At 34.6% G+C, this 26,144-nt stretch overlaps 3 protein-coding genes across 4 annotated transcripts in view; 1 reads left to right on the plus strand and 2 right to left on the minus strand.

Annotated features, from left to right (window-relative positions):
- The window catches only part of Su(Tpl) (Suppressor of Triplolethal), a 53,662-nt gene extending 31,573 nt beyond the window's left edge, over nucleotides 1–22,089 (minus strand). The window contains exons 1-2 of one of the 2 annotated variants that reach the window (XM_076123364.1): nucleotides 21,734–22,089; nucleotides 8,515–8,562 (exon numbers count right to left, since the gene is read on the minus strand). In XM_076123364.1, the coding sequence (XP_075979479.1) occupies nucleotides 8,515–8,562; nucleotides 21,734–21,868 (183 nt within the window). In that variant the 5' untranslated portion in view covers nucleotides 21,869–22,089. The remainder of the gene's footprint in view (nucleotides 1–8,514; nucleotides 8,563–21,733) is intronic. The other variant, XM_076123365.1, reaches the window with a different exon arrangement.
- A 114-nt stretch (nucleotides 22,090–22,203) lies between these two features.
- Nucleotides 22,204–24,353, plus strand: TyrRS (Tyrosyl-tRNA synthetase). The gene is made up of 2 exons (XM_076123366.1): nucleotides 22,204–22,516; nucleotides 22,610–24,353. Exon 2 carries the CDS (start codon nucleotides 22,622–22,624, stop codon nucleotides 24,194–24,196), a length of 1,575 nt encoding a protein of 524 aa, XP_075979481.1. The 5' UTR covers nucleotides 22,204–22,516; nucleotides 22,610–22,621; the 3' UTR covers nucleotides 24,197–24,353.
- Nucleotides 24,354–24,417: 64 nt separating this feature from the next.
- On the minus strand, nucleotides 24,418–25,655 carry LOC142978795 (uncharacterized). Its single transcript, XM_076123367.1, has 2 exons — nucleotides 25,282–25,655; nucleotides 24,418–25,085 (listed from the first exon to the last, which is right to left on the minus strand). The coding sequence occupies exons 1-2, from the start codon at nucleotides 25,421–25,423 to the stop codon at nucleotides 24,520–24,522; spliced, it is 708 nt and encodes a 235-aa protein (XP_075979482.1). The 5' UTR covers nucleotides 25,424–25,655; the 3' UTR covers nucleotides 24,418–24,519.
- Between the last annotated feature and the right edge of the window lie 489 nt (nucleotides 25,656–26,144).

Consider the following 26,144-nt stretch of genomic DNA (forward strand, 5'->3'; position numbering starts at 1 on the left):
TTTAAGGACAACAACCGCGATTAACGGGCTCACTGTCCACAGAAAACTCAAGTCACTATATCACTAACCGGTCAGCCATCAAAGGAATGTTAGCGTCTCATGCTGTTTAACCTCGGTAATCATTTCCTAAAAGTATCATGGTGTTATAGATCGCTTTATACAAACTTTATCTACTTCAGTTTAACTTAGCTTACATGACTACATTATTCAAACGATATGGCGACAGTCGCTCACTGGTAAATATCAGCCGCATCAAATTAACCTGGAAGCCGATGCAAGTACCTGGGGAGCGGAATGGTGATAAGGTACCCTTAGTTTGCCGTATTCCGAACGTATTACTAAAGGTGTGAAAACTTATATTAATAGTTTTCACTCTAACTCGATGTAATTACTACTGAAGGAAATTTAAGAAGAAATAATTGTACGGTCACTACATTCTAAATACGGAAAAACGACTGTACAAAATTTGCTAAACAACAGAAAAGAATATAACATAACCAGCACTTCATAATTTAATAACGAATAATAAAAGAGCAAAAATGTTTTCGGACTCCAGACAAGTGAAAGCTGCAACTAACGAAGTGTTCTCGTTAGTTATTTTTTTCTCCTGTCACCTTAACGTTACCTAAAAACAGAATTTGACAGCCTATTACTTGATTCGTTGTGTAATACAAATATTAGAGTTGCTTTTTTGTATTTGTATGTATGGGTCAAATCTTACAAGTTTCTTGTGACCCAGTTACTTTCGATTGAGTTGAAATCTTGCATACAAATCTTAATCTAATCACAACAGCAGTTTCCTCTATAGGTGTATGTCTTTTTGTAACAAAATATAATACTGAAAAGATTTCCATTGGAAAATCAAGGTAGTAAGTTTATTCTACTGTTCTAGAACAATTTAGAGAAGCTATTAGAACACCTATGCCTTTCTTAGTTATGTAGACAGATGTTCCGTGTTGAATAGACATGTTGATTACTTTGCTATTTGAATCAGTGCTACCGTCATAATCTACAACTACCTAGTCGCCTAGTTTTGTTTTACTTTTCCTGAGATAGTCAATATTTAAGTGTAGAAGTATGAAAATACAGTTTCCCCAATAGATGGTCATTAGCAAAAATCTTTAGCCTCGAAACGTCGACTTGATTAGGATTGAATGATTTTTTTAAACGGGCCCTAATATATGATTTGACCATGGCAAGGTTGCTAAACCTCGATCGATAGAAACTTGGGCCTCCATACAATCAAGAATTGAGTAAATGAATGTAAATATATAAGAGCTAAGTTAGTAATAGGCGACCGGCTTACGTTGAAGACTTACAAATGTATGCCTGATCTTTTGACCTTTTAGCTTTACAATTGGAAAATAAAAGGTAAAATTAACTGTAAATAGAATTTGAACGTCCAAAACACTCGATAGAAGTGTTTTGTAAAAGATTATTGTATTTTTTATCGAGTAAATATCATGGAAATTTGAGTTCAATGCAAATTTTACAAGGTAAAGATCGGGCATGTGCGTAATTACATATTTGTTATTCAACAATAACACTGTAGCTATTATCAGTGGCTTATAAGTATAAATGCACAAAGTAATGGTCAACCTGATTTAAATCTTATTCTTGACCAATAAGGTAGAGAATTCTAGATTGTGTTAGAACTCCGGTAAGTTAGTTACAATGTCACATTGCACGCATCATTGCATACAGTGATCTCATTTGCCACCAAATTGAGTAAATTTACCGCAAAATAGGTAGTTCTTGTCGATAAAAAAATCGCAATATAAAACATTTCGTACTAGACAAATTAGTTTTTATTCCGTGTACATGTAAACAAGTTCATTCTTAGATTAGTATGCCCATGATACCAGGTATATTGTATGAAATAACGCCAAATGCTATACGGAACAAAATCAGTTAACCTGGACTATCATGAAGACTTCAGTGCCTACCTTCAAAGAAATCTAATTTGAAATTTCCTTTACATACATAAGATTTACAATTTTATGTTTCTTTTAAGGTACAAATAACATTCATGTAATGTCATTCACTCCGACACAATTATGGAAGTAGCTGAAGTATCTAGTTAGATTACATTAGCGACCCCCCTGTGGCGGTTCCGCGTCCATGTTGAACTGATCAATATCAATAGATTTCAGTACCACAATATCAGAGCAGAATATCACCCTAAACGAAAACTCGGAGGTTTCTTTAATGTGGAGACATTCATCACTAGCCGTTGACGGAAAACATCTCGAGGAAACGGCATTTCTAAGGAGAAATTGACGACGCGTATTATAAGCATTCGATGCATGACGGCAGAGGCGCCACCTGTGCCTACTAGCCATAAACTCGACGACATGTGGATGTGCTCAGTCAACTCACTGTCACACGTTAACTAAGACCATACTATTAAATCCAGTCGCGATATTTAGCACAAATACGTGAATCTATAACGCCACGTGTTTTTAAAATAAACTGAACGCTGAGCATAATCGTGAACGATGTCAAGTCACATCTATATACCTATTTCCAAATAAAACCAAAATGTTCAACGTTTTAATACCGAGGAGTCATAAATTGAATTCCTGTGTATTTTACGCATTTGTTGACTTTAGCATACAAGAAAGACTAGTATATTTTACGTCCACTTCCTCGTTGGGCATCGAAAGCGGTATTAGCTATGTATGATGGACACGCGGCGTTGGAGCACACGACAACTTTCCCTACTTTAATGGAAAAACAACATTAAAACGACAGCCTTACGGATAAAACTCGAAAGGCACGAGCATAACGCGTGGGATACTGACTGCGGTACAAGCTCTACTTAGTCAAGGTGCCGACTATATATAATGCAATATATTCAAAATCGAGGTTACCTAATATGCTAGGCTTAGCACATTACTTTGCTCACGGCAACTTTGTAATTTATCATAACTTACTATCGTTCTTTGTCTTGAATCTTAAACATAGACTTAATTGAAGGGAGACTACATCACGAAGTTTTTATTTTATTTACATAGGTAATTGCCACAGCGCTTATGCGGAGCTTAACGTACCAATTATATCTAAAACCACTTCAAGATGAAACAAATGCAAAGATTAGTGTATTAATAATAAAATATAAAGTGTAATAAACATAAAACTACTTAAATATTTTAAGATAGTAGAGTTAACACCTTTATTTGTCCTTATTGCACGACTGCCTTTTGCGCAAAGGCCGTTAATCAAATTGCCTCAATTTATTTCATTAAGGTAACTCTAAATAGGCCAAGTTAGGTAGTAATGACTTTCGTTAATATTGTTAATAACTATGAAGAAGACGGTCGGACACCATTAATGTTGGAAAGTGAAAGTTTGTGAATGTTCGATAATTATTGATGGTCATTTTTTATCAATGGTTACATGGTTGTGCACAGCATACTGAACAAATTTACGGATGGAATAACTTAAGATTTACATACGCAATGCTTTGATTTTACCATACCGGTGTGAAAGAACGTAAAAAACAGATAATGTATCAATACATATTGTAGGACTTTAATTGCTTATTTACCGCAAGGAGAGAGATAAAATGTGCCAGATACGTAATACATTAAGTCCACCTGATTGTCTCTATACAGCAATATAATACCACCCACCAGGTTTGCGTGTTTCTATGACATATTATATTACGTTACGTTACGCCGTGTTTCATTGTTGGTGTGACGAATTTACGCTAAGGATTTTCCTGAGTAGGAAATGAGTGCATATTAAATAAATTTCAATGTCAATTAGGTTTTTTAGTAGAGGCTTGTGCCTAAGGCACCGTGGCCCCAATCGCAATCCAAGATACGCCCAAATTTACGTCGGCGTACGCTCGGGTCCAATAGCAAAAGCACGCGCTGCGAAGTGAAAGTGAATAGCGCGCACGTACGGCCGGCCCGGAGCCCCAATAAGACGACACCGCCGTCCGCATACTTCAGCAATTACCACGAGGAAATCAGCACCGTTCCGCCAAGTCGCTCCCAAAGCCCTGACTCCAATACAACCCGACAACCATCGAAAGCATCAACCGTGTATCAAATTATTAGGACTATCCAATCCAAGTGTAGAAACAACAAGTTTTAATTATGTCGATTTTCTTCGGTAAACAGCCAATTTAATTGCACAAGCAACATGATTAAACGAACCAATATACGTTTATTATGCGCTAATCGTACGGTAATAAAGCAGTGTTTTATAAATGTCTCACAGTTAAATTATTAAAAGTTGATGACTTATCCTATATGTTAACTGGACAGTGTTATAAAGTTTAACCTAGACAATGTTCATATCATCAGGGGATATCAATTGAATGTATTACCAACCCTGACCCCAAGGTTGAATCGAGCACATGCAACCAACCGGCCTCAGGTATTGATTTTAAGGCTCTTCTACATTTGTTCCGGTTTGCGATAGATCGTGCAGATTGGGTGTTACGTAACAGCAGTTGTTTAAACGTCCAACTATCTTGTCATAGAATTAAACCTTTGTAGCAGCAACATTGTAAGCCTTTTAACTTTACAATGGACTAGATATTTGGCTTGTGCATTCACAAACTGACTGGATGCGTCTCAATAAAGCTATTAACGCCATTTGAATCGTTTACTAATAAATGAACGTATGTTGTCATAAACGAAAATGGAAAGTAACAAGATTGGATTTATGCGTGTAATTTCCTACGGTTAATCAATTTGTGGTATAAAAACATTCAAGTGTTGTACGAATAGGCAGGTGACGTCAAACCCGATTTGTTGTAAAAATGAATGTCAAACATCAACAATCAATAGAAGCAAAGTGCGCATTAAAAAGTTGATTAGAATTTCGGCCAGGAAGTAGTTAATTATATAACATTATTGAGGACCGTTTGTATAGTACGGATGTCAATTGAATGTCTGTAACTGTCTAGCGCTAAACGTGCTTCACGTAACACATATGAACTAAGGAGAATAGTCAGAATAAGGAGTTGTAGGTGAATTACTTTCTTATTAAACAAAAAAAGTGTGTTAGATTACTTGAAGTTTCTAAATATTTAAGACTTACTAAACAATTCGTTTTGAAAAAAAAAACGATAAAAGCAAAAGTATTTAAACAATTACGTAAATACTGAAAATAGGCGTAATGAGTTTGAACAGATGAAGTCTACACAATTGAAAGTTAAATTGCAAGTTTTGTAGGTGGAGACATTTATTGCTTTGCAGTTTAGTAAATTTTTTCTCGGACAAGGCCTCTATAGACTGGGCCAAGTTTATCGCGAGATTTAAAAACAATAGGCCTGTATTCGAGATCTTTTTGAACTGGCCGTTGGTACAACAGGTCGTCCTTGTGGCGAGTGTAAACACTATTGTTTGATCACGTGGCTGCACCTATTATGATCTGATAAAGGGGTCCACGCCAACACACCTTTGTTCTTTAGTTACTTCGGCAACAATGTCTGTCATAGAAACGCCTGTTTCACTAAATTTGCATTTTATTTTACGAGACCGCTCAAGAGCAATCGATTTGGAAATTAAGTAGCGGCTCAAAAATCACATTTTAAAAAGTCTCAGTTTTTATATCAGCGAATATTATGTAAATGTAGTCACCTAATGTCAAGTCTCAAGTTGAACAAGGTTCTAGGGAAGGTTATAAGAACAACATTTTATAATGAGCAATACAGTGAAATCGTCAAATGCCTGCTGATAACCTTCAATGATCAATCAGGCATTACGAGATGAGCAAAATGAGACCGGGGAACTAAACCTAGATGAAGGTTATTAAGCGATTTGTGGACCACAGACATTGCTATGTTGCCATGTCGATACTTGTTAACAATGATTGCTCGCAGACGTACTATCATATACCTATGTACTTGAGGTAATTGGCCTGAGTCTGGCCTGAACCATACAACTGTTAAACAACGGTACATTTTGCAATCCCTGACAGGTTATATTTAAAACTCATTGTGTTCATTACGATTTGTATTTTATAGTCGACACGTGAGTTATCTTATTTATCAGAATGTACTTTTTCGTACAAAATCGAATCCTGTTTTCAAGGACTGTAATAATGTTCCGTAAACCGTTGGTGAAGGTAGTTAAGTGTTGGGAGGACAACGACCTGACCGAGTCAAGCTCAAGACGTATTCCAACTTACAATGCGAGGAATATTCAATTTTACAATACAGAACATTGGGTTCAATGTACATAGTAGTGGATGAGTCATTAGATGCAAAGATAAAACCGATACTAGAGTTGGCGATATCTGCCGTATCATGTGCGGTTCGAACAATTAACGTGCATAATATGGGACAAGAATGTTGGAAAATATGAAATCTTGAGAAAAACTTGGCTTGATCAAAATATCATGGTGTTAAGTAAAACATAATCGCATAGGGGACAACGGCCGTCGCACCTGTGAGGTGCACTCCACATGTGCCCACTAGCGACTGGAACTGTTGCTATTTTTACACGTCCACTCTATCTTATTTACTATTCTGGTCTGCGACTCATTGAATTGTGGTTATTATGTGCAAGTTGGATATGTGCCAGCGAGTCTCGGACCTAACACACCGATACAGAGATATTCGAGGAATGATGGCGAAGCGTTTTCAGAGAACAGTATTTATCTCGAACATATTCTTAAGAAAACAAAAAAATCACAAAGCCAAGGTTGAACTGTTATTACGTTCGACGTTCACGAGAATACTATTTAACATTGTATGAAATTATTCTCAGTATCGCGTTTCCACATATTTTATACAACCTTAGTGATACAGGAAAAATATTGAGGCATGACACTTTAGATTTTGAATAAGGTTGCCGGGGTCGTTTACATGTGATACGAACAAGTGACCACCTCGTCGAGCCACAACAGAAGAGATCACGTCAAACCGGCAGGCGAGCTGAGCGGTGGCAACAAGTAAACCGGTCGAAGGCGCCGGGCGTCGGGCGCTGGGATCGACCGAGGATTAACACCTTGTAAACAAAATTGCATTAGCCACGTTTTTTGCAACAATCAAATGGATAGAACCGTATGTTTGTTGTTGGCTGTACTTACATAGTTGCGTCTACTTGAACTAAACGCACTTCAGTTTAGCAACACAACATTTTGATATTACGCAAGGCGATAAAATGCCTTAACTCGACATAATCTGTTCTACTTTATAAAGGGTTTCCATTCCTGCCTCTCGCCCACGCAGTTGTTTACATGACGTGCAAATATAACCCCCACGGAAAATCAATAAGTAAATAAGACGGTACGCGGCTGATGTGAGGAAAATGTTCAAAGGCGTAGTAATTGTGTCAGGACTGTGGACATAAACAATGACAATGAATATCAATCCACACAAAGCCTCATAGATCGTGCTTAAGAACCCTAAATGACGAGGACGCTGCGTGTACGTGATGGCGTGTGATCTGCATTCAATTTGTTTTTCGAAATAATTTAGGGTAAAAAGTTTAATAGACCACCGACCGCAGCGTCAAGCAGCAAATCGAAATCGGCTAAGTGGGTCATCATATAATTTCGCAAGCGTATCGAGTGCCGCAAGCGTTAACTGGTACGCCTGAGGCGAGTCAAGGCCCCTGCTACGATGGAGCCAAGATCCTGGCTATGCTGAACTGCTACATTATACGTACATATGCAGATTAATTGTCCTTACTCGATGACACCGCATTTAATAGAATTTTAAATGTAGTTTCGCTTGAAACTAGATCACGCGTTAACGTTTATATAGACCGGTGAGTTTTCTACACCTGCGTTGAGTTGAAGATGTTTATTGTTGCGAATAGTTCATTAAAACTTAAGCACGTTCACGTAATGTGTCAATAGTATATTCGCGACCTATGTTTTGAACGTACTTTTTGTTAATAAAATATTTCTTAACATTTTATTTGAAGCGTCATTAGTGATAAGGTCATTAAATTATGTAAAACGTACATAGAAGTATGTACGTGCAATGCAGACAATTGTTATGTCACAGATCTTAGGAAATCTATGAGCAAAACATGAATGTGCATTATATTCGAAGGATTATTGAATTGATTCATAAATGTAGACAAATGTTACGTGAATACTGTCGAAAACAAATTCCGTTTATTGCTAAAAAGTTAAGTTTAAACGATCGCCGAGGATAATGAGACCTTACACTGAACTTGACTTTTGAGAAGCGATTGTTTGAACAAGGAAAAATGATAAAGATGCAAAACAATTCGGTGGTATTTTAATGTTTCTGAATATCGGGCTGGCCTTTTGTAAAACAATAACTGGCATGTTTCCCATAATTATTCCGTTTTTTTAGGCACGAGACGACAAAACGACGGTATCTAAGTAAATATAGAATGCTTTATTGAAATAATCGAAATAAAAATTTAATTAACGTAGCCAAACACAGCATTAGACGTTATTGTAAAAAAATAATCATTTTTCAATTTTGTCGGTGTAAAAGATAATATACAATCAAACAAACGGTGTACTTCGCATCTTTTAGATTAAGCATTAATAAAAATAACAACTTACCCCTTCATTTCCGGATAGGAACTGTATTTTAGGTTTTGCCAATCTGTCCTGAAAAAATGAAAAAAATATGTTACTATTAAATCACTCATAAGTCTTGCGTAAAATGCTACAGTTAGTAAAGTGACAAAGAAATCAGTAGATAGGACAGTCACGTTTTTAAATGCCGTTAAAGAATCAAAGACGTGGCCAGCCATCCATGGGCAGACCGCGTCGATGATTACTTAACCTCCTCGATTGATTACGGTTCAGTAAGGTAGGGGGCTATAAGTGCTACATAGAAGCGAATAAAGACCTATTTTAGCTCACACAGGCAATAGGAAATAGACAAAAACCTTGTTTATGATGCTTATGGAGAAGTGAAACATCCAATCAATTGGTAGTAATTTTATGAATTGTAATTACCTACGTATAATTAAGTTATTAAAACTGTGAATAATTTAAAGTACTTATTAACTATTGCTTTCCGCTAGTTTAAGTGGAGAATATTAACACCACATAATATAGTACATATCCGATTTTTCATTCGTATAATCCATTATAACACTCTCATTTCATGCTGGTTGATGTTGACAGCAATTTTAAATTTGGGTATTACATTATTCTAATATAACTCAGTTAAGTATTCAAGTAAGAAATAAAACACCAAATCATACACGTAATTGAAATTACAACCCAGTCAGAGGTCTTACCTATGTACAGCGAATAAAGTAACCCAATAGTCCTGTCATGTGCCTTATTTTATGTCACTGACTTTCTATTTTCCAAAAATTCGGACCAATCGCAAAGTAAAATATATCGTTACACTTCTCAATAAAACAAAAGTAGGTACAGGATAGGTTATTAATTATTGTTTGACACTAAATCGCATCGTTTACGTTTCTGTTTCATGGTGATTGACGTTTTATTTACGTAGTTTATACAGGAAAATTCTAAATATGACAAATCTTTAAACGGGGAGTTTACGCTAATGGTGTTCATTGTAATAAAGCATTTACTGTGTTATAATTACATTTCTGAATTACCTGTAATATAATTAATAGATTTAGTGCCTTTGAACTATAATATCTGGTAGGTAATGGTCGTAAACAATTTAGAATAATGTTCGCAATATCGTGATAAATTAAAACCCTGAAATGCGTGATCGTCTGTTCGGTATTCGTTAATAACCTTAGTCATGTGGTGATTTATCAACATGCAATCTATAGAATAAACGCAAAGTGCATAAAAGCAAACCGCACTTAACATTAGTGCGGATAAATAGAGAGTCAAAATTTCCACATAATTACACGGCATAACCTAATGAAACGTCGTAATTAGACGACAAGAAGCCAAACTAGTTGGGCAACGAGTTGGGTCGGCCACAATAAGCAAGTGTCGGCAAGTCGTGGCGTTGCACAACCGGCGATGGTCGAACGCGAGAAACATAACTAGGCTGGGCGGCAGCGCTGATGATGTAAACTTAAAAATTGCTTTAGTTACTTACTTAACCGCAAAACTCAATGTGAAATTCAACTAGTTGCATTGCCGTCTAGACGCGAAGCGGGAAGGGATGACCCGGAACTTGTAATGGTTAGCATCCATGGCCGTGATTCGCGATCTCTTGAGGGTCAAGCGATTACTATGCCAATACGGAGGAAGTAAATCGACAAATAATAACAAAATAACATAAAATTGCGTGTTATGAATACCTGATCTGGTGTTACGTTAAACATTATATTTGAAAACTTTGTATTCAAACGTTTATGAAATGTACGATAAGCGAATTGTCAACTTTGATTTTATATTGAAATCGGTCGCGAATGCCAAACCAGTTGTAATAGGCAAGGTCACATATAATAGAATTATAGATACGGGTATTAATTATATTTAGAACTTAACTCGTCCAAAGACTTTGAAACATTTACAGAAGTTTCAACTGTAATTTAATTAGGTAGGTAAGTTCTTATTTATTTCGTTTCGGTGTAATATTTGATTAACGTATTTATCAGAAAGATAATAAGTAGGTACTTTGGTTAGATTATTTCAATATTTTAGTAGCTTCTTATCCAAGAAAAAAAACGTCTAGATCAGAGGTGGATAACCTAAACAACAACGCTGGGGAATAACTTAACGAGTGATATTATCATTTATTGCATTATCAAAACCATAATTGTTAGGGAAACACGTCTTTTTAATTTACTCTAGCGAGGCTTTTGTTTTTAGTTCCTGAAATATTAACGCCTAACTGTCATTTCTGATCAAGTTCTGAACAAACTAGACAATTTACAGATAAATAGATCAGATAACTATACCCAACTACACGTAGTAATAAGTATTATTTGCAGAGTAAAAAATATAAAAGCAATTCTGGCCTTGTGTTGAATTGCTGCGTTGTGCGGTGTGAGGCAATAAAATACCTGCACAAAGTGACCTTAACGGAATATACCGATGACCTTTTAGCAAATAAAAACAGATAAAGCTTTTACAAACTTAAGTTTGGAAAAGAGTGAAATCATAAAATAGATATCTTGTCAAATAACATCCGGGAGGGCTAGGGTCTGTCCGGTTTAGAGCCAGAGTGTCCGTGTTTGAAAGATATTGACAGGTAAACAAATCTTTTACAGGATGTAAAATCGTACTGCTGATTTTAGTAGTTTTATTATTATTCTTCGTATTTGTATGGGATTGATTACTTTTATGCAAATGTATTGATATCAGATCAAATCTACTGTAGCAGTTGCCTATAGCTTTTGTTTGTTACGTCCGGGTTTAATGCCCGGTGACAGTATCTTTGATCCAGTTAATTTCATTGAAAGGAACCAGGAAGAAAATATTGGAAACAAGCTAAGTCACAAAATAGAAGCTTTAATTCTACATTAATTCAAGGAATTCGCGATAATATTATTAAATTAGATTAGTTGCATAAACCGATATCGCATTTTAATAATAATTCTAAGTTAGTATAGAGGGGTCAGTGAGATATGTGACATGATAAAAATGTTTGAAAAACGGCGAAGTGAACGAGATTGTACGAAATATTCCGATTGAGACCACACTTGGCGACACACATATGATATGAAATTATACACAACTTCTAATAAAAGTGCCTTATTCAAGTAAGTGGAAGGCTGAGTATTAAAATAAACATGACTGAGCTGTGATTTTTTAGTAAACGTTAATCACAATGCGGGGCAACTTTTTAAAATAATTAGGCACCTTTACAGAAAACCATCGGCTTTTTTAGTCTAAAGCAGCATAAGGGAAAAACAATGGTAATGCTTAAAGAAAAGGTAAAGAAGTGCTATAAAAACGTAGTTTAAATTGTTAAACCGTGAAAGGATCTTCCGTTAGCGTATTTAAAATAATATCAAGCGTTGCTGGGGGCGCCTACCTGAGCAACGGAATCCGAGAACTATAAAATGAAAGTTGTTCACGTCTAGTTTTGTATTACGTCGATTCTAATGTTCCTTTACATTTCTTTCACAAAACTATGAAATAGTAAATTAGTAGTATGTTAAAGTAGTTCTTATATGCAATCTATGATGAATTAGTGGAACATGCCAAGTTTGCACATCACTTGCTTCTTCATATTAATTAATCATGTAGGATGTGGAAACGTGTAATACAAATTACCATACTTAAATACATATAATTGGTGAAATATGTTATTTCGTTTCTTATAAGACATCCATATTCGTTTAAAAACATGTATTTTGCTGTTTGTTTATAAATGAGGTACAATATTAAACAGACCATCGCATCCATTTTGAAATAGCACTTGTCACCGTTTTCGAAACATGTTATAATATTAAAAAGTATTGATTATTATAATCCTTATCCAGTGAATTTAATTTCCATATCTTGTAAAGACACCTGTTTCTTTATACACACTTCCTATATTATACTCAAAAATGTGTGTCAATACATTTTGCGAGAATAATACTCTATAGTAGGTACTTACAACATGAAACAAAAAAAAAATATTAAAATTGAAAGAAATAAACATGGACATGCACTTTATATTTTTCTAAGAATTAGATCCTGTGGTTTTCTATTTACTTATTCAATATTCTTTTAACAAATTCTATGCTAATTGCAGTTTGTAACATTGTTTTTTTAATTACATAGGGGAAATACCTACCTACTGTAGAGTTTATTATCTACCGTATTCTGTTGTGTATAAATACAGCATAAAAACTATTAGGACACGGACCAAGTGAACATACTAAGAAAACCACTAACAAAGGTAGTATTTCTTACTAAACTTCTATAGGATAAATCATTTACCTCTAAATCGTTATTTCTAAAATTAATATCGAGATTATAGACTTTACACAAGTTTGACAACCGATTAGTCTCCATTTTCTATGGTGTTTGACCCCGCTAGCAAGCTTCGCATGAATAATAACGAAAGAAACGAATTTCTTGTACACTGACTTTATTGCGTTGTGTATAACCGCCCCATTTCTAATCATTCGACCTTTTCTAGGGCACGTATACCATGGGGGAGGCGCCCCTGTCAGCCGTAAATGATAGCAACCTTCATAAAAACATCACATGATTCGTATATCCATTTGTTGGGTTTACTGCCATTTTACGTCTTTATGGGCACAGCGGTCCATCTCTTTATGCCTGTTCAAACAATTAAGGGATAAGTCCCTTTATAACATCTTGCAATATTCTGCGTGGATAGGCTGACGTTTAGTACGATGTGCTATGTATTTATCAGTTATATCAAGTGCATTAAAAGGTCCTCTACCTTTTGTTTTATATCCACTCTTGGTTTGTTATGTTATGTAAGCCTATTGTTTCACTGTTCCTTCCTGACTAAAAAATAGAATAACACAGCTACGGATTTCTAGTTTTAGCTTTATACCAGACAGAGTTCACATTTCAATGACATAGACAATATAACTTAAAGTCTAGACGTAGAATAGGCACAAACTTGTTTTAGAATCATCGGTATGATTCGCTCGGACTTCTTAGCATCGAGAATACAAAACCTGTACTGCCATGCAGTTAATGGTGCCTCTATGTTATAAGAAAATAATCTAGAATGTGACAATTACAATATATTGCTAAAAAAAGTATTAAAAATCATTTATGGTCTTAAGACATTTAAAGGCGCCTAACCTGTTATGGTATCCTGTTTTGATAGTTAATATTAGAATTATGTATTTGATTAAAATCATGTTCTCTATTAAAAGATAGGCTGTATATTTGCAAAATGTATTCGCTACAGGTTTGTTTGAGAGGGCATATTATTAAACACACCTACATTTTGACAGTTTCCGTTTGTTAATTAAGGTATCGTTATGAATGAGGTATACCGTTAGATGATATTCCAAACTCTATATTTTTCTCTTAGATTTAAATAACACTCATTGACCATTTATTTTAGTTCGTACATTTAAAAAGCATTTCATTTCCAAAAAACACTGCCACTGATTTCTGAGTGTTTGCAAAAATTACGTAGGTACCTAGGAAGTTTTATCGACTTCTTATAATAAGTTAGATTGCCCATAACAATTATGTAATACATTCTAATACAGCGGTCTCTTTCTTGTAAGCGCTACTAGACATCGTCAGCATGACGTTTTCGTTTTGATAAATCACGTAAACATATTGAAACCTGCCCTACGTATCTTCGTTATAAGTAGCTTTTATAGCTGTCATATTGGCGCAACGAATGCTGAAACACGTGAACAGTTGACCCAATCAATAATAACAAACATGCTTCAATGTTGCACTATCTATCGTATACATGATTCTTATCATCATGGTTCATTATGAACCATCTAAAAATCACATTCAAGTTTAAAACACCGGGATATAAATAGAATAAGGGGCGGTAGTTACTCGAGAGTCTAACATCTGTTCGCAAGTAACTGCTAAGGGACAACCAGGTGCTTAGGCTCGGGGGGACGAAGGGTGCGACGACCTCGAGCCCTATCGTCCGTGTTCACCGTCACGCAGACGTCACCTCCCATCCATCACATGCCAATACTGACTCTGCTACAATCATCTTAAAGATCAAAATTGATAGCAGTCTTAGAATTTTAACAGATTTAGCAACATATTTAATTTAATGTCAAGTTTTGGAAAATTTCTCGTTGAAGATTAAACGATATCAAAAGCGTACAGTAGCGCCTTTACTTTCATCACAGTTGCTGGCCGAAATTTTATTTTACTACTGAGATGACCCTGATGTCAAAGCGGGATGATGAAATTATCTACATTTTGTGTTGGCAATTGGTACGCTACAAATAGTCTGCAGATTTTTAGATTACAGATCTATTGTATTACACTCAGTTAAAAATACGTCTGATACACATTTAAATGTTTTATTGTTGACTTTAATAGATTCTACAACATTTTAAAGTCTTCCGCAGTATATTGTGGGACGCTTTTAACAATTTTAATTATTTAACGAATTCCATACTCAAGTGCAAATAATGGCATACTTTTGAGCGTGGATATCCGGTACAAATACCTACATTTCAACAGCGCACGTGACATTACGAGTACTTTATTGGACTCATGCGTCTGACTATTCGCTGCCATTAATTCTAATAAAACTGAAATACGATCTGGCTTGCAGTGAGTACGTAAAAAGTGGCTAATAAGCAACGAGTACAATTCTTATAACATGTTTGATTCATTCAATTAAAACGAAGGGCCATATTCTTTTAAAACGATACGCTGGACACTCATTCGGCAGCGTCACAAAAGTGATTCACGGCTTTCAATGCATAGAAAAAAGGCCAGGTGGCACGCTTACAAAGCGGCAAACAAAAAAAACGGCCACCAAACCTGCCGTATATCAGTGAAAAGTTTAAGGGATTTTAGATTTTGCCAGCATAAATAGAGTGTTGATAATTGTTTAGCACAGGTAAATAATAGGTGCCCGTGATCTTAGGCCAGCACAAAAGATATGTATCGTTGTTAAAACACGTGCATGGACTGAGGAATCATAATCAGGTGGGCGACCAGCTTGGAGCGACGTTACGAAACCGTTTTGGGGCTGTTTCTTATTTCATTTCTTTTTGCATTGGGTACGCACTCAAATTATGCAAATATTTACAGCGGCCGACGGTAATGTTATGGCAATTTATTGCATTTCTGAATAAGAAAAGATTATTAAATGTACTATTTAAAGCCTTGGGACATTGTGTGCGCAGAATCGTGGTGAGATTAGTTTTCATAAATATTCAATCACTTATTCAACGTATCGGAAATTAAATGCAACACCTTAAATTCTTGCCTTGGACCTAATTCTTTACGATTATTACACGTCACGACTTATAATAAGAATATTCAATGCACGTTCAATGTGCCAAATACTTTTAGCTGCGTTGAATGTTATCTAAGATGAACTCTTATCTTCTCGAACAAATCTTTATTTAACTCGCGGTGATCTTGACGTTTTCAATAAAACATTAATGATAAACATTTCGTAACTGTTAATATCATATAAAACGTGCTATGTAACGTTATGTAACAAATTAACACGAGGATGAAGCATCTCTATCACATCCTGTAGGTGTGAGTCGTGACTAAGCCTTTACATATTTTGGGAGAATGTTTACGATAATAATCTTATACTGCTATCACTGATCCACCCACAGAAACAGAAAAATAGAAGGAACATGTGACGCTGCTGTTCATTTGATAAAGCCAATGTTGGACAGTGGATACGAGTGATTTGATTGATTTCAATAGATACTTCAGGTCACTTATACTAAGAAACGTCGAAGTGAGTGAATGCATTTCACTCGCTTCGCATAGCAACAGGTTCAATCTATAGGAGATTATGTCTGTAGCGTTAGCTCATTCGTATCGATTTCCGGGTATGTGTGAATGTCCTCCGGCTAGTTCATGATCGACGAAAACTGTTCAGAGAAAGCTACAAGTGTGCGAATGCTACGCCGAATAAGTGTTTTTTGTATAACAGTAGGTATTGTGTCCTAAAAGATTTGTGCTATACACGTCACAAGTAACTGTGTTAAATTCGCACCTTTCTATTTCTATTGTGCCAGGGATCTACGACATTATTACTAGTAAAAAAATACAAAATAAACTTACTCCTACGTTCACTTATTACGATTCCAATCAATGTAAATGCTGATGATGAGTAATCACTGACTGCTGATGTATGCAAGTGCTATTTATTTACCGCTTTGTACGCAACAACTGTCAGCTGGCTCTTTTTTCTAGTTGCTTTGAAATTACAAAGCTCTTTGTATGGAACTTGTGGAACCCAGCTTATCGGACTCATAGGAACCGTCAGGTAGATGGTTAAAGATATTTTTTTCGTAGGGCAGGCTTGCAGTTCGGAAGTGCAATTGTAGTTATTTTAAAAGCATCTATTATTAAACTTTATGCTTGTTACCAACTGAAGGGGATCGGTACAGCACACCCACATTTAACCGATAACGGTTTTTAGGTATGTAAGGGGACGAATCGATCACCTTTAGTTGGGCATAGTTCCAACCCTGAGTAATAAGTTTTAAAAGAAATAACCTCGATTACATATTGGCCAAGTTTATTTAAGTTCCGGTGTCATACATACGTAGGTATGTCATTTAGAGCATGTAAATTTTTATATACCTGCTTTACGTTAAAATAAAACTAGGTAGGTATCCGTATCTAGCTATTCGGTATAATTTTTGACACAAACATAAGATTTCATTTAGCCTATCCTTAAATTCTGCGTAAACAATATTATGTAACATGATATACAATGTTATCATGAACAAGTAACAGCAATGAACTTCGAACGCATGTAATTCATACAAAGTGAAGTTATAGCCATAATTAATCATAGCTGTTAATGATTTGGAACGTTGGAACTGCTGAGGAGCAATAGGCCGGTAATTATACTATCTTAGCTAATGGAAATCATAACAAACATTAGCACTTTTCACTAAATCATCACTATAAATGGAAAATTCTTACAGTTACATCATAAATGGACGGAGAATGAATAGATCGATATATTTACTTGTTAGATGAGGTATTGATCATATGCTATGCAGTCACATATTTATTGATACTAGGTAGGTAAATTTATTAATTAAAATACCTGTACTTTGATTGCATTCATATTGGCCTTAAACAAGTAATGTCCAAGCTAGTAAGGCTATATTCCATTAATCAATGACAAAGTAAGTGTGACCTTTGATAATTTTAAATATTCATTCCACAACTGTATATCCTCATTTCACTAATCGCAGTAATTTTGATAATGACGTCGTATCATTAATGGTAATGAAACATAGATGCAAGTTGATGAGGTGTCGTAAATCACATAAGGAGGTCACACACTGTAGGGAAAACTAGATTATCTTTACTATTGTCAACAACAAACCCGTATAATAGTTAAGAAACAGAATGGTGTCGAAAATTATTTTATATGTACGAATAGTAAACGAACATGTAGCCGCTTACGTAAGATATTATTAAAATATTTGTTGAGTAGCTTGGCAATTCTTGAAATTTCGACATGAATTTCAGTTTGATGAACATTTACGTTTTAATTTAAAGTTTTTTTCCTAAATTGTTTGAGTAATCTGGCGAGTTGGTACTTTCACCTGCGCGGGCGCCGCCCCAACATTGTCATTGCGGCTATGGGCCCGATTTCGCTTACCTAATATAAGGAGTTTGCGAAACTGGGCCCAAATGTCTAGACACGCGCACAGTCCATTTAGAAATAGGAGCAATCTGATGTAGCATTAGAAACGGTTTACTATAATACATGTTAAATGAACACTAGAAATAAAAGTATGTTTAAGCAATCCACCGTCGAAAATGGCGTGTTATAAACGTGACCGAAACTAATATAGGTAAATATCAAGAGACAAGACTAGAAAAAAATATGATGTAGTTTATAGTATATTGACTCATATTTCGTTGATAAATATTGACACATTTTATCATGGCGACAAGAAAGACTCATCCATATTATGTCATGTAGTTTTATAATTTAGGCACAACATTTTTGGCTAGGTCTGAGTCAAATATCAAATCTTTATTAAAACAAGTAATTCATGATTAATGCATTTCAACACCATATTGCCTTTTCAAACTCAACTTGCTATGTAATTACTTTTAATGATGATTTGTTCACTCATTGCAAATTAAGCACTGCATGGTACTCCTTAATGTATAACTAGTATGCATTCATTATTAATTTTATAAAAAAAATACTTAGAAGTCATTAAAGTTAGTGTTTATGAACTGATAAAATTAGTTAGTACTTAAAAAGCTATAAAAAGTAATTCTTAAGTGTTGTTATGATAATAACTTTTGGTTGAGAGGCAAATATAATATTAGCAAAAAATGAGAATAAATGTGTTATCATACATTTATTTATAACAATGCGTAATAAATAAATGAAACACAATACAACTGTACTGTGAACATTAAGAGTTTAAGAGGAAAATTGTTTCATGATACTGAAACATATATATATTATGTAATTACTACAAGTTTCTGATGGTATTTGTACTAAAATAAGTATAAAAAATCCTTTAATTGTTCTGAATACCAAATGAAAAATACTTAAAAGGGTGACTTCACGCAACTTAATAGGTAAATAGAAAAGATGATCTAAATTGATTGGGTTTTTCTAACAGGATAAAAAAAACAATAAGCTAAGTATGTACCTATATGTCATACAGATTACCTTTTTCCTATCAGTTATAAAATGGAATTCTTACTCAGAATGATCAATGATTGATGACATTTGTAAGTGATTGAGAGATCATCTGATAACAGTAATTAATGTCAACAAATTCAATTTGAACTTTAGAGGTACCTGAACATATTTTAAGAGCTATTATTTTAATATATTAAAGATTATCTGGTTTATTATTTAAAAATCAAGATTGAAATTATTACCAGCATTAAAAATAAGTTCTTTTTAAAAGAAATATTCCAACTTAAATAGCTGTTTTCATTTTGGTTTAATTTTCTCAACAAAAAACTTAAATAACAAGTTATTTTAAAACATTGACCAATAGTAGAATTACCTTATCTAAAGGAATATCAATCAATAAGATATATTTAAGTAAATTAAATTACTAACAAGATATTAGGCTAATCAAATCATTATCATATTAAAATTGATGGAATGATGTACAGATAAAGTTTACTGGGTAATTCCAATTTCTTATTTATAAATATTATATTTCCTGAACAATTTGGTATAAGAGGCCAACAAACTTTTTATACTCTTTGGAAAAAGAAGGAAGGCTAAAACTCAAGTCCAAAACCTCTTTTATTGATGAAGGTTAATATTCAAGGGTTCCAAGTAATTGATTCAATGTTTAACCTAGTTTTTATTTCAATATAAAGTAGGACATTATGACTAGGCAGGTATTTAATTTAATGCTTTCCAAACTGTTTGTTGTTGGGCAAATGAATAGTCTAAAAAATATAATTTGGTGTTGTACTCCCATAAACTAAAATTGTGACAAGTTATATCCTCTAATACATCAATTTAATATCACAATGCTATCATGGAAGGTTTTTGAGACAAATGGATGCAATATAATACTGCTTAACATAGTTTTATAAAGGCTACACAGTTCTTTCAAAGTCAGCACAAACTGTGTTGAAAAATGAAGTGTTATTTGATACAGCACATTAATTACTTACTAAGTACTGATTAAAATGAATGAGTCAATAGTTATTGTGCTATATTTCTATACTTTATTTGTCGCTAAATTCAAGTCAAATCTTGCTTATAATCTTTCCGGAAGTTTCATTTCCCATTTTATAGCTATGGTGGTAATACTTTAAGTTCCTTCTATTACAATTATATTAATATATCTTTGGCTGTGTTAAGCATTGTTGTTATATTAGTTATGTATAATAATTTACTAATAAGTATAATATTATTCTGCAAGAGGAAAATTTTAATAAATTAATTGAGATCCATAAAATAATTAAATAGGTTGTAAGGTGTTAGAATCAAACTGTAACATAATTAATTCACTCGTAAACAACTTTGGTACGTAATCTGAAAAGGTAATTACTCAGCCGTAACATTATCATTAAGAAACATACAGCGCCATCTTTTATTATAATGTAAAACTACAAAGAATTGTTGATTAGTGCTAAGAAAAAATGTTGCCTTGAAATATAATCTTTCATAAATAGACAATACTGTTAATAATTTAGATTTATATGTATATTTTGTATTTTGGAAGATATCATATTACTTGATTTATTGCAAGAAATTATTCATTTGCTATGATGCAATATAAATTAAGTTTTCAAGTTCTAAATGTTTGCTGACTAGTTACAAACATTATCTGTTTTCCATATACTGATTGTGTAATACTTCTATCAGATTCTTGAATAAAGTAATAATTCTAGTAGATAGAAATCTAACTACTACTTCTACTACTAATGTAAAAGTAAAAGGCTGTAATACCTACATTGCAAAATAGCTGGAAAATAAATGTTAAATCGGAAAACTAACCTATACTTGTTGTTTTTTCATCAACTATATAGTAAGTAATACAATAAAATTATGTGTTCTAACTAATGAAATTTGATACGGACTACTTAAAAAAGTTACAAGTGACTTAGATCTGAAAAATAAACCACTTTCTAAAGTGAATTCTTACTGTGGCATGAATTGTTGTGAAATATTACTACTGTAACCAATTTTGGTCTACATACTACAAGATTGTCCCAAATTCGTAACTAAATCATTTCTATACCGAATTCTATTAGATTCAACTACATCGACAAACATTGCGTGGTGTTTTTCCAGTACGTAAACCAGATAAGTAAGACTTGTTGGTCTTGAATGTTTTTATTCAGAATTGGATTGATATCTCAAACAAGGGCATAATAATATCACTTTACGAGAGGTGATAGCGAGTGAAAAAGTACGATATGTAACGTAACTCCACGGTAAACGTCGAATTCCGCAACAATAAGTTCGAATTCTCTAATTATAGCCGTATGAAATGTAAATCTGTGAAAATAACAGAGCAAATTTTCTACATGTTGACGTGGCGTGACATTGGAGAGGAGTATATATCGCAATGCTACCTACATAAACTTGTTTTGAAGCCAATTATGATAATTAGAAAACTGATTTACTGAAACAAAACTTTAGAATTTGCAGTTTCATTTCAATTACTGTAATATAAGTATGGCGCCTGACATTGTTGGCTTACCTATCTTTATTTTGGTATAACAATATGGCGATTGTACTTACCCTATTATTCTTTAGGAAGTCTTCAATAGCTTTCAGAGCTGAATCCGTTAATTTCACAAACACTAGTTCCTTGTTTTCTTTATAACTAGACTCCGATGATAACCCATACTGAACACCTGCTGGCAAGGCCGCCATTTCTTATTCACTATTCGCACTGTGGACCAGCTGACTCCTTTGCTAGCCGTCACGATTCATATCATTCACACATTTTCTTAACCGTAATCACAAATTCACAACCTATATAAAATTATAATTACAACAACAAAAGGGTTTTAGAAGTCCAAATTAACAATCTTTTTGTAACCCCATCGACTCGGCCTTTGTTGGCAGCGCTCTCAGTCTGCAAGGCCGCACTGACTGTCATGCGCAATGGCGCTTTTGACAGGAAACGCGAGCATTCACTGCGACACTAGCGCCAATTAGCAGTTGGTAACAAGTATTTTGAATTGCTGCTAACTTCACACATGTCAAAATTTACAATATTTTTTTAGTTTTCTCGCTGAAACAGCAGACAATCGACAATTAAATTAATGGAACTTGTAATAGATTGATTACTCCGTAGCTTTTCAATGTAAATTATATGTAAGGCACTTGACTTGATGAATTTTGAGCGACAGTCAACTTTAGAGGTTATGTTTCATCTTATTTCGTAAGCCACTTCAAGACATTTGAACACTTCACTTACGTGTTATGATTTCTCGATCTCGCTCATGCAGTTTCTGCATTAATTTATTGTTTTAATCCTATTATTAAGATAAGTTAACAGAAATCTAAACTATAAGGGTAAGTGTTTGTGTTTACTTGTGTGTTTACATTTAAAATAACTATCCCAGACTGATGTGAGAGGTAACCTAAATCTTTTTCCATATTTTATAGAAATCCTTAACCATGGCTACTTGGGAAGAGAAGAAACACCTCATAACTCGCAATTTGCAAGAAGTATTAGGCGATGAAAAGCTTACAGAAATTTTGAAGCAAAGGGATCTCAAGATTTACTGGGGCACAGCTACTACAGGACGGCCCCATGTCGCCTATTTTGTGCCGATGTCTAAAATAGCTGATTTTCTCAAAGCTGGCTGCGAGGTAACAATATTATTTGCAGACTTACATGCTTATTTAGATAATATGAAAGCTCCATGGGAACTTTTAGCCCTTCGCACGCAATATTATGAAGCTGCCATAAAAGCTATGCTACAATCAATTGGTGTCCCTCTTGATAAGTTAAAATTTGTGCGAGGCACTGAATATCAGCTAAATAAAGAATACACACTTGATGTGTACCGCATGTCTTCTGTAATAACAGAGCATGATGCTAAAAAAGCAGGAGCTGAAGTAGTGAAACAAGTGGATCATCCTTTATTAAGTGGCCTTTTGTACCCTGGATTACAAGCTTTAGATGAAGAATACCTGAAGGTTGATGCCCAGTTTGGTGGAGTAGATCAGAGAAAAATATTTACAATGGCTGAAAAGTATTTACCACAGCTTGGCTATGCTAAAAGGGTTCATTTAATGAACCCCATGGTGCCAGGTCTTACTGGTGCCAAAATGTCGTCCTCTGAAGAAGACAGTAAAATTGATCTTTTAGACAACCCTGCTAATGTAAAGAAGAAACTTAAGAAGGCTTTCTGTGAACCAGGTAACATTACAGACAATGGTGTTTTGTCATTCACTAAACATGTAGTTTACCCTCTAATGAAAAAGGATGAAACTTTCAAAGTATGTAGATCAGCAGAACATGGTGGCGACTTAGAATTTACTAATTTTGAGGATTTAGAAAGTGCATTTGCCAAACAAGAAATTCATCCCGGTGATTTAAAATCCAGTGTGGAAGCTGCTATCAATAGGCTTCTAGGTCCTATCCAGGAAATCTTTAAGGATCCCAAGCTCCAAGAACTCACTAAAAAGGCATACCCACCTCCAACTAAAGTTAAAGGCAATGCACCAGCAGCTACAGATGAATTAACACCAGCGAAGCTGGATATTCGAGTTGGACGCATTGTTGAGGTATCTAAACATCCTGAAGCTGATGCTCTTTATGTAGAAAAAATAGACCTAGGTGAAGATGAGCCAAGGACAGTAGTTTCCGGCTTAGTAAACTTTGTACCTATTGAGGAAATGCAGAACAGAGATGTTGTTGTTTTATGTAACTTGAAACCTGCCAAGATGCGTGGTGTAGAGTCAAAGGGAATGGTACTATGTGCTTCCGTTGATGAACCTAAACAGGTGGAACCCTTACTTGCGCCAGAAGGTAGCAAACCAGGTGATAGAATAGTTGTAGAGAGCTATGAAAATGGAGAACCGGATGATGTTTTGAACCCCAAGAAAAAGGTTTGGGAGAAGCTGCAAGTGGATTTAAAGACTAATGATAGCCTTCTAGCAGTATGGCAGGGGAACAAACTAATTAGTAAAGTTAACGGGAATCCTGTTACAACAAAATCTATGAAAAATGCACCTATAAAATAAATTGCGAAATTATTTATTCTCCAGCATGACATTTACTTCTGCATTTGCATAAATTATTTTTCTTTATTGTATTGTTATTGATTACTTGTAATCATTGCCCAGTTAGCTAGCTAGCATAATAATTTGTTTTATACAGAAATATATTTTGATTTTGTGAGTGTTGTATTTTATTTGCCCTTTTCTCATACCGCCATCTTTTGTCAAATAAGCAATGTCTGGGTATAAGTCACAAGAGGGCGCTGTATTAACTACGACTATATAATATTTTTGGCAGGGGACTGAGCATTTTGAGGACCATAAAATTATACAATAAAATGGATAGATCAGAGTGGTTCCTTCTTTATTATATCATTTTGCAAACTTCTTTCGGAATCCTGGCTTACTGAGTCTTTTTGCCATTCAAGTAAACACATATCGTAATGAGCAGGTCCGTCACCGATTTCATCTATAAGATTAAAAACTTTTCTCCTAAAAACTCGCATTTGAAATTCTGTAAATGCGTTGATTTCAGGCAATAAACTTAATAAAAACATTTTTCTAGCATCATCGTAAAAATCGTCATGGCCAGTAGAATTTTGCTGTAATTTCTGAGTACATATATCATTCGGCCTTGATTTTTTCTTTGGAGGCTCAGAGTTTTCTAATTCTTGATAATGAGGATGACCTGAGGAATATTCGGAGTCTTGTTCATTACCAATATTCATATCCAAGACTACCTCGTCCATTAGCTGTATGGGAGTCTCATGCCTAGAAGTTTTAATAAACGGCAACACAAATTCCATTTCTTCATGTAAATAATATTTCTTCTTCACCGTTCCATCTGGGTTTGGCCTCAAACTTCTTAGTAAACCATAACGCAAGTTCTTCCATTTTTCCTTACATTCTGAAACTAGAAAATTAGCAAAATGAATATTTAAGAAACAATAGCCCAATATAGAGCTGGCTGTTGGTTGGTAAGTAAGTGCATTGTCAAAATAATACGAATCGGACGTACCTATGAAGTGACGAAATTTTAAGAAAGACTAAGTTGGGTATATTTCTAGAAACAATTAACTAAATTCTTGACGCTTTATTTCGTTCATTACCTGTTAATTGAGTCTGATTGGCTACTTCACTCCAGGCTTCATCAGTTACGTCCTTTTTAAGATAATCAAACAAATTAAAATTGTATAGACATGGAAAATTTTCTACGGCTTTCACTAACTGCGTGCTTTTGTCGAATTGCATATTAAATATGTGGTGACGTTGCCAGGCAACTTCGTGGTGGCGTTTGATTTGTTAGCGCTCTTGCCTTCTACTGGCGATGGCGTCATGTCGGCAACGCAACATGGCGGCGCACGAGTGTTGCGTTGTTGTCGCTATGACGTAGACAGTATCCTGCACTCCTATTCGTCGTTGTCGTGCAACATACTTCACATACTTGCACATGTATATCATGCGAAGGTGTCGCGTGCATTAACTGCTAACAATTTTGTAATGATATTTATTAACAATAGTTATTACCAACGGTAATTAGGAAAACTTGAGTATCTCTGTACTTTTTGTCTCCTGTTTTAAGATAACGTTTTACGTGCTTAATTGTACCAATAGCATGAACTTACGTGTGTAATTAAGTACCTATCTTATCAAATACATTCAATACCTACCTACCTACCTAACTGTATTTTTGGGTTTCATAAACTTATGACGCGCTTACAGAGGTCACCTAGTGGTACGTTTACAAGCAAATTAGATTTTTACTGGTTAATGTTAGGTATCATAGAAAATTGACTTTAACGTTAGCAATATTTTTGAGGCTCTACTACAGAGCTCTACCTCGCCCGCCTCTTTGCCATTGCTTTAATTTTATTCTATGTTAGTCGGTATTTACATACAATACATTATGCAGTTTTTCGATATAATTATAGATAGCAATAAAAACTGGGTAATTCAAGCCAAAGGTTCTTAG

The sequence above is a fragment of the Anticarsia gemmatalis genome, chromosome 15 (genome assembly GCF_050436995.1).
Source record: "Anticarsia gemmatalis isolate Benzon Research Colony breed Stoneville strain chromosome 15, ilAntGemm2 primary, whole genome shotgun sequence".
In the NCBI taxonomy this organism is placed as follows: Eukaryota; Metazoa; Arthropoda; class Insecta; order Lepidoptera; family Erebidae; genus Anticarsia; species Anticarsia gemmatalis.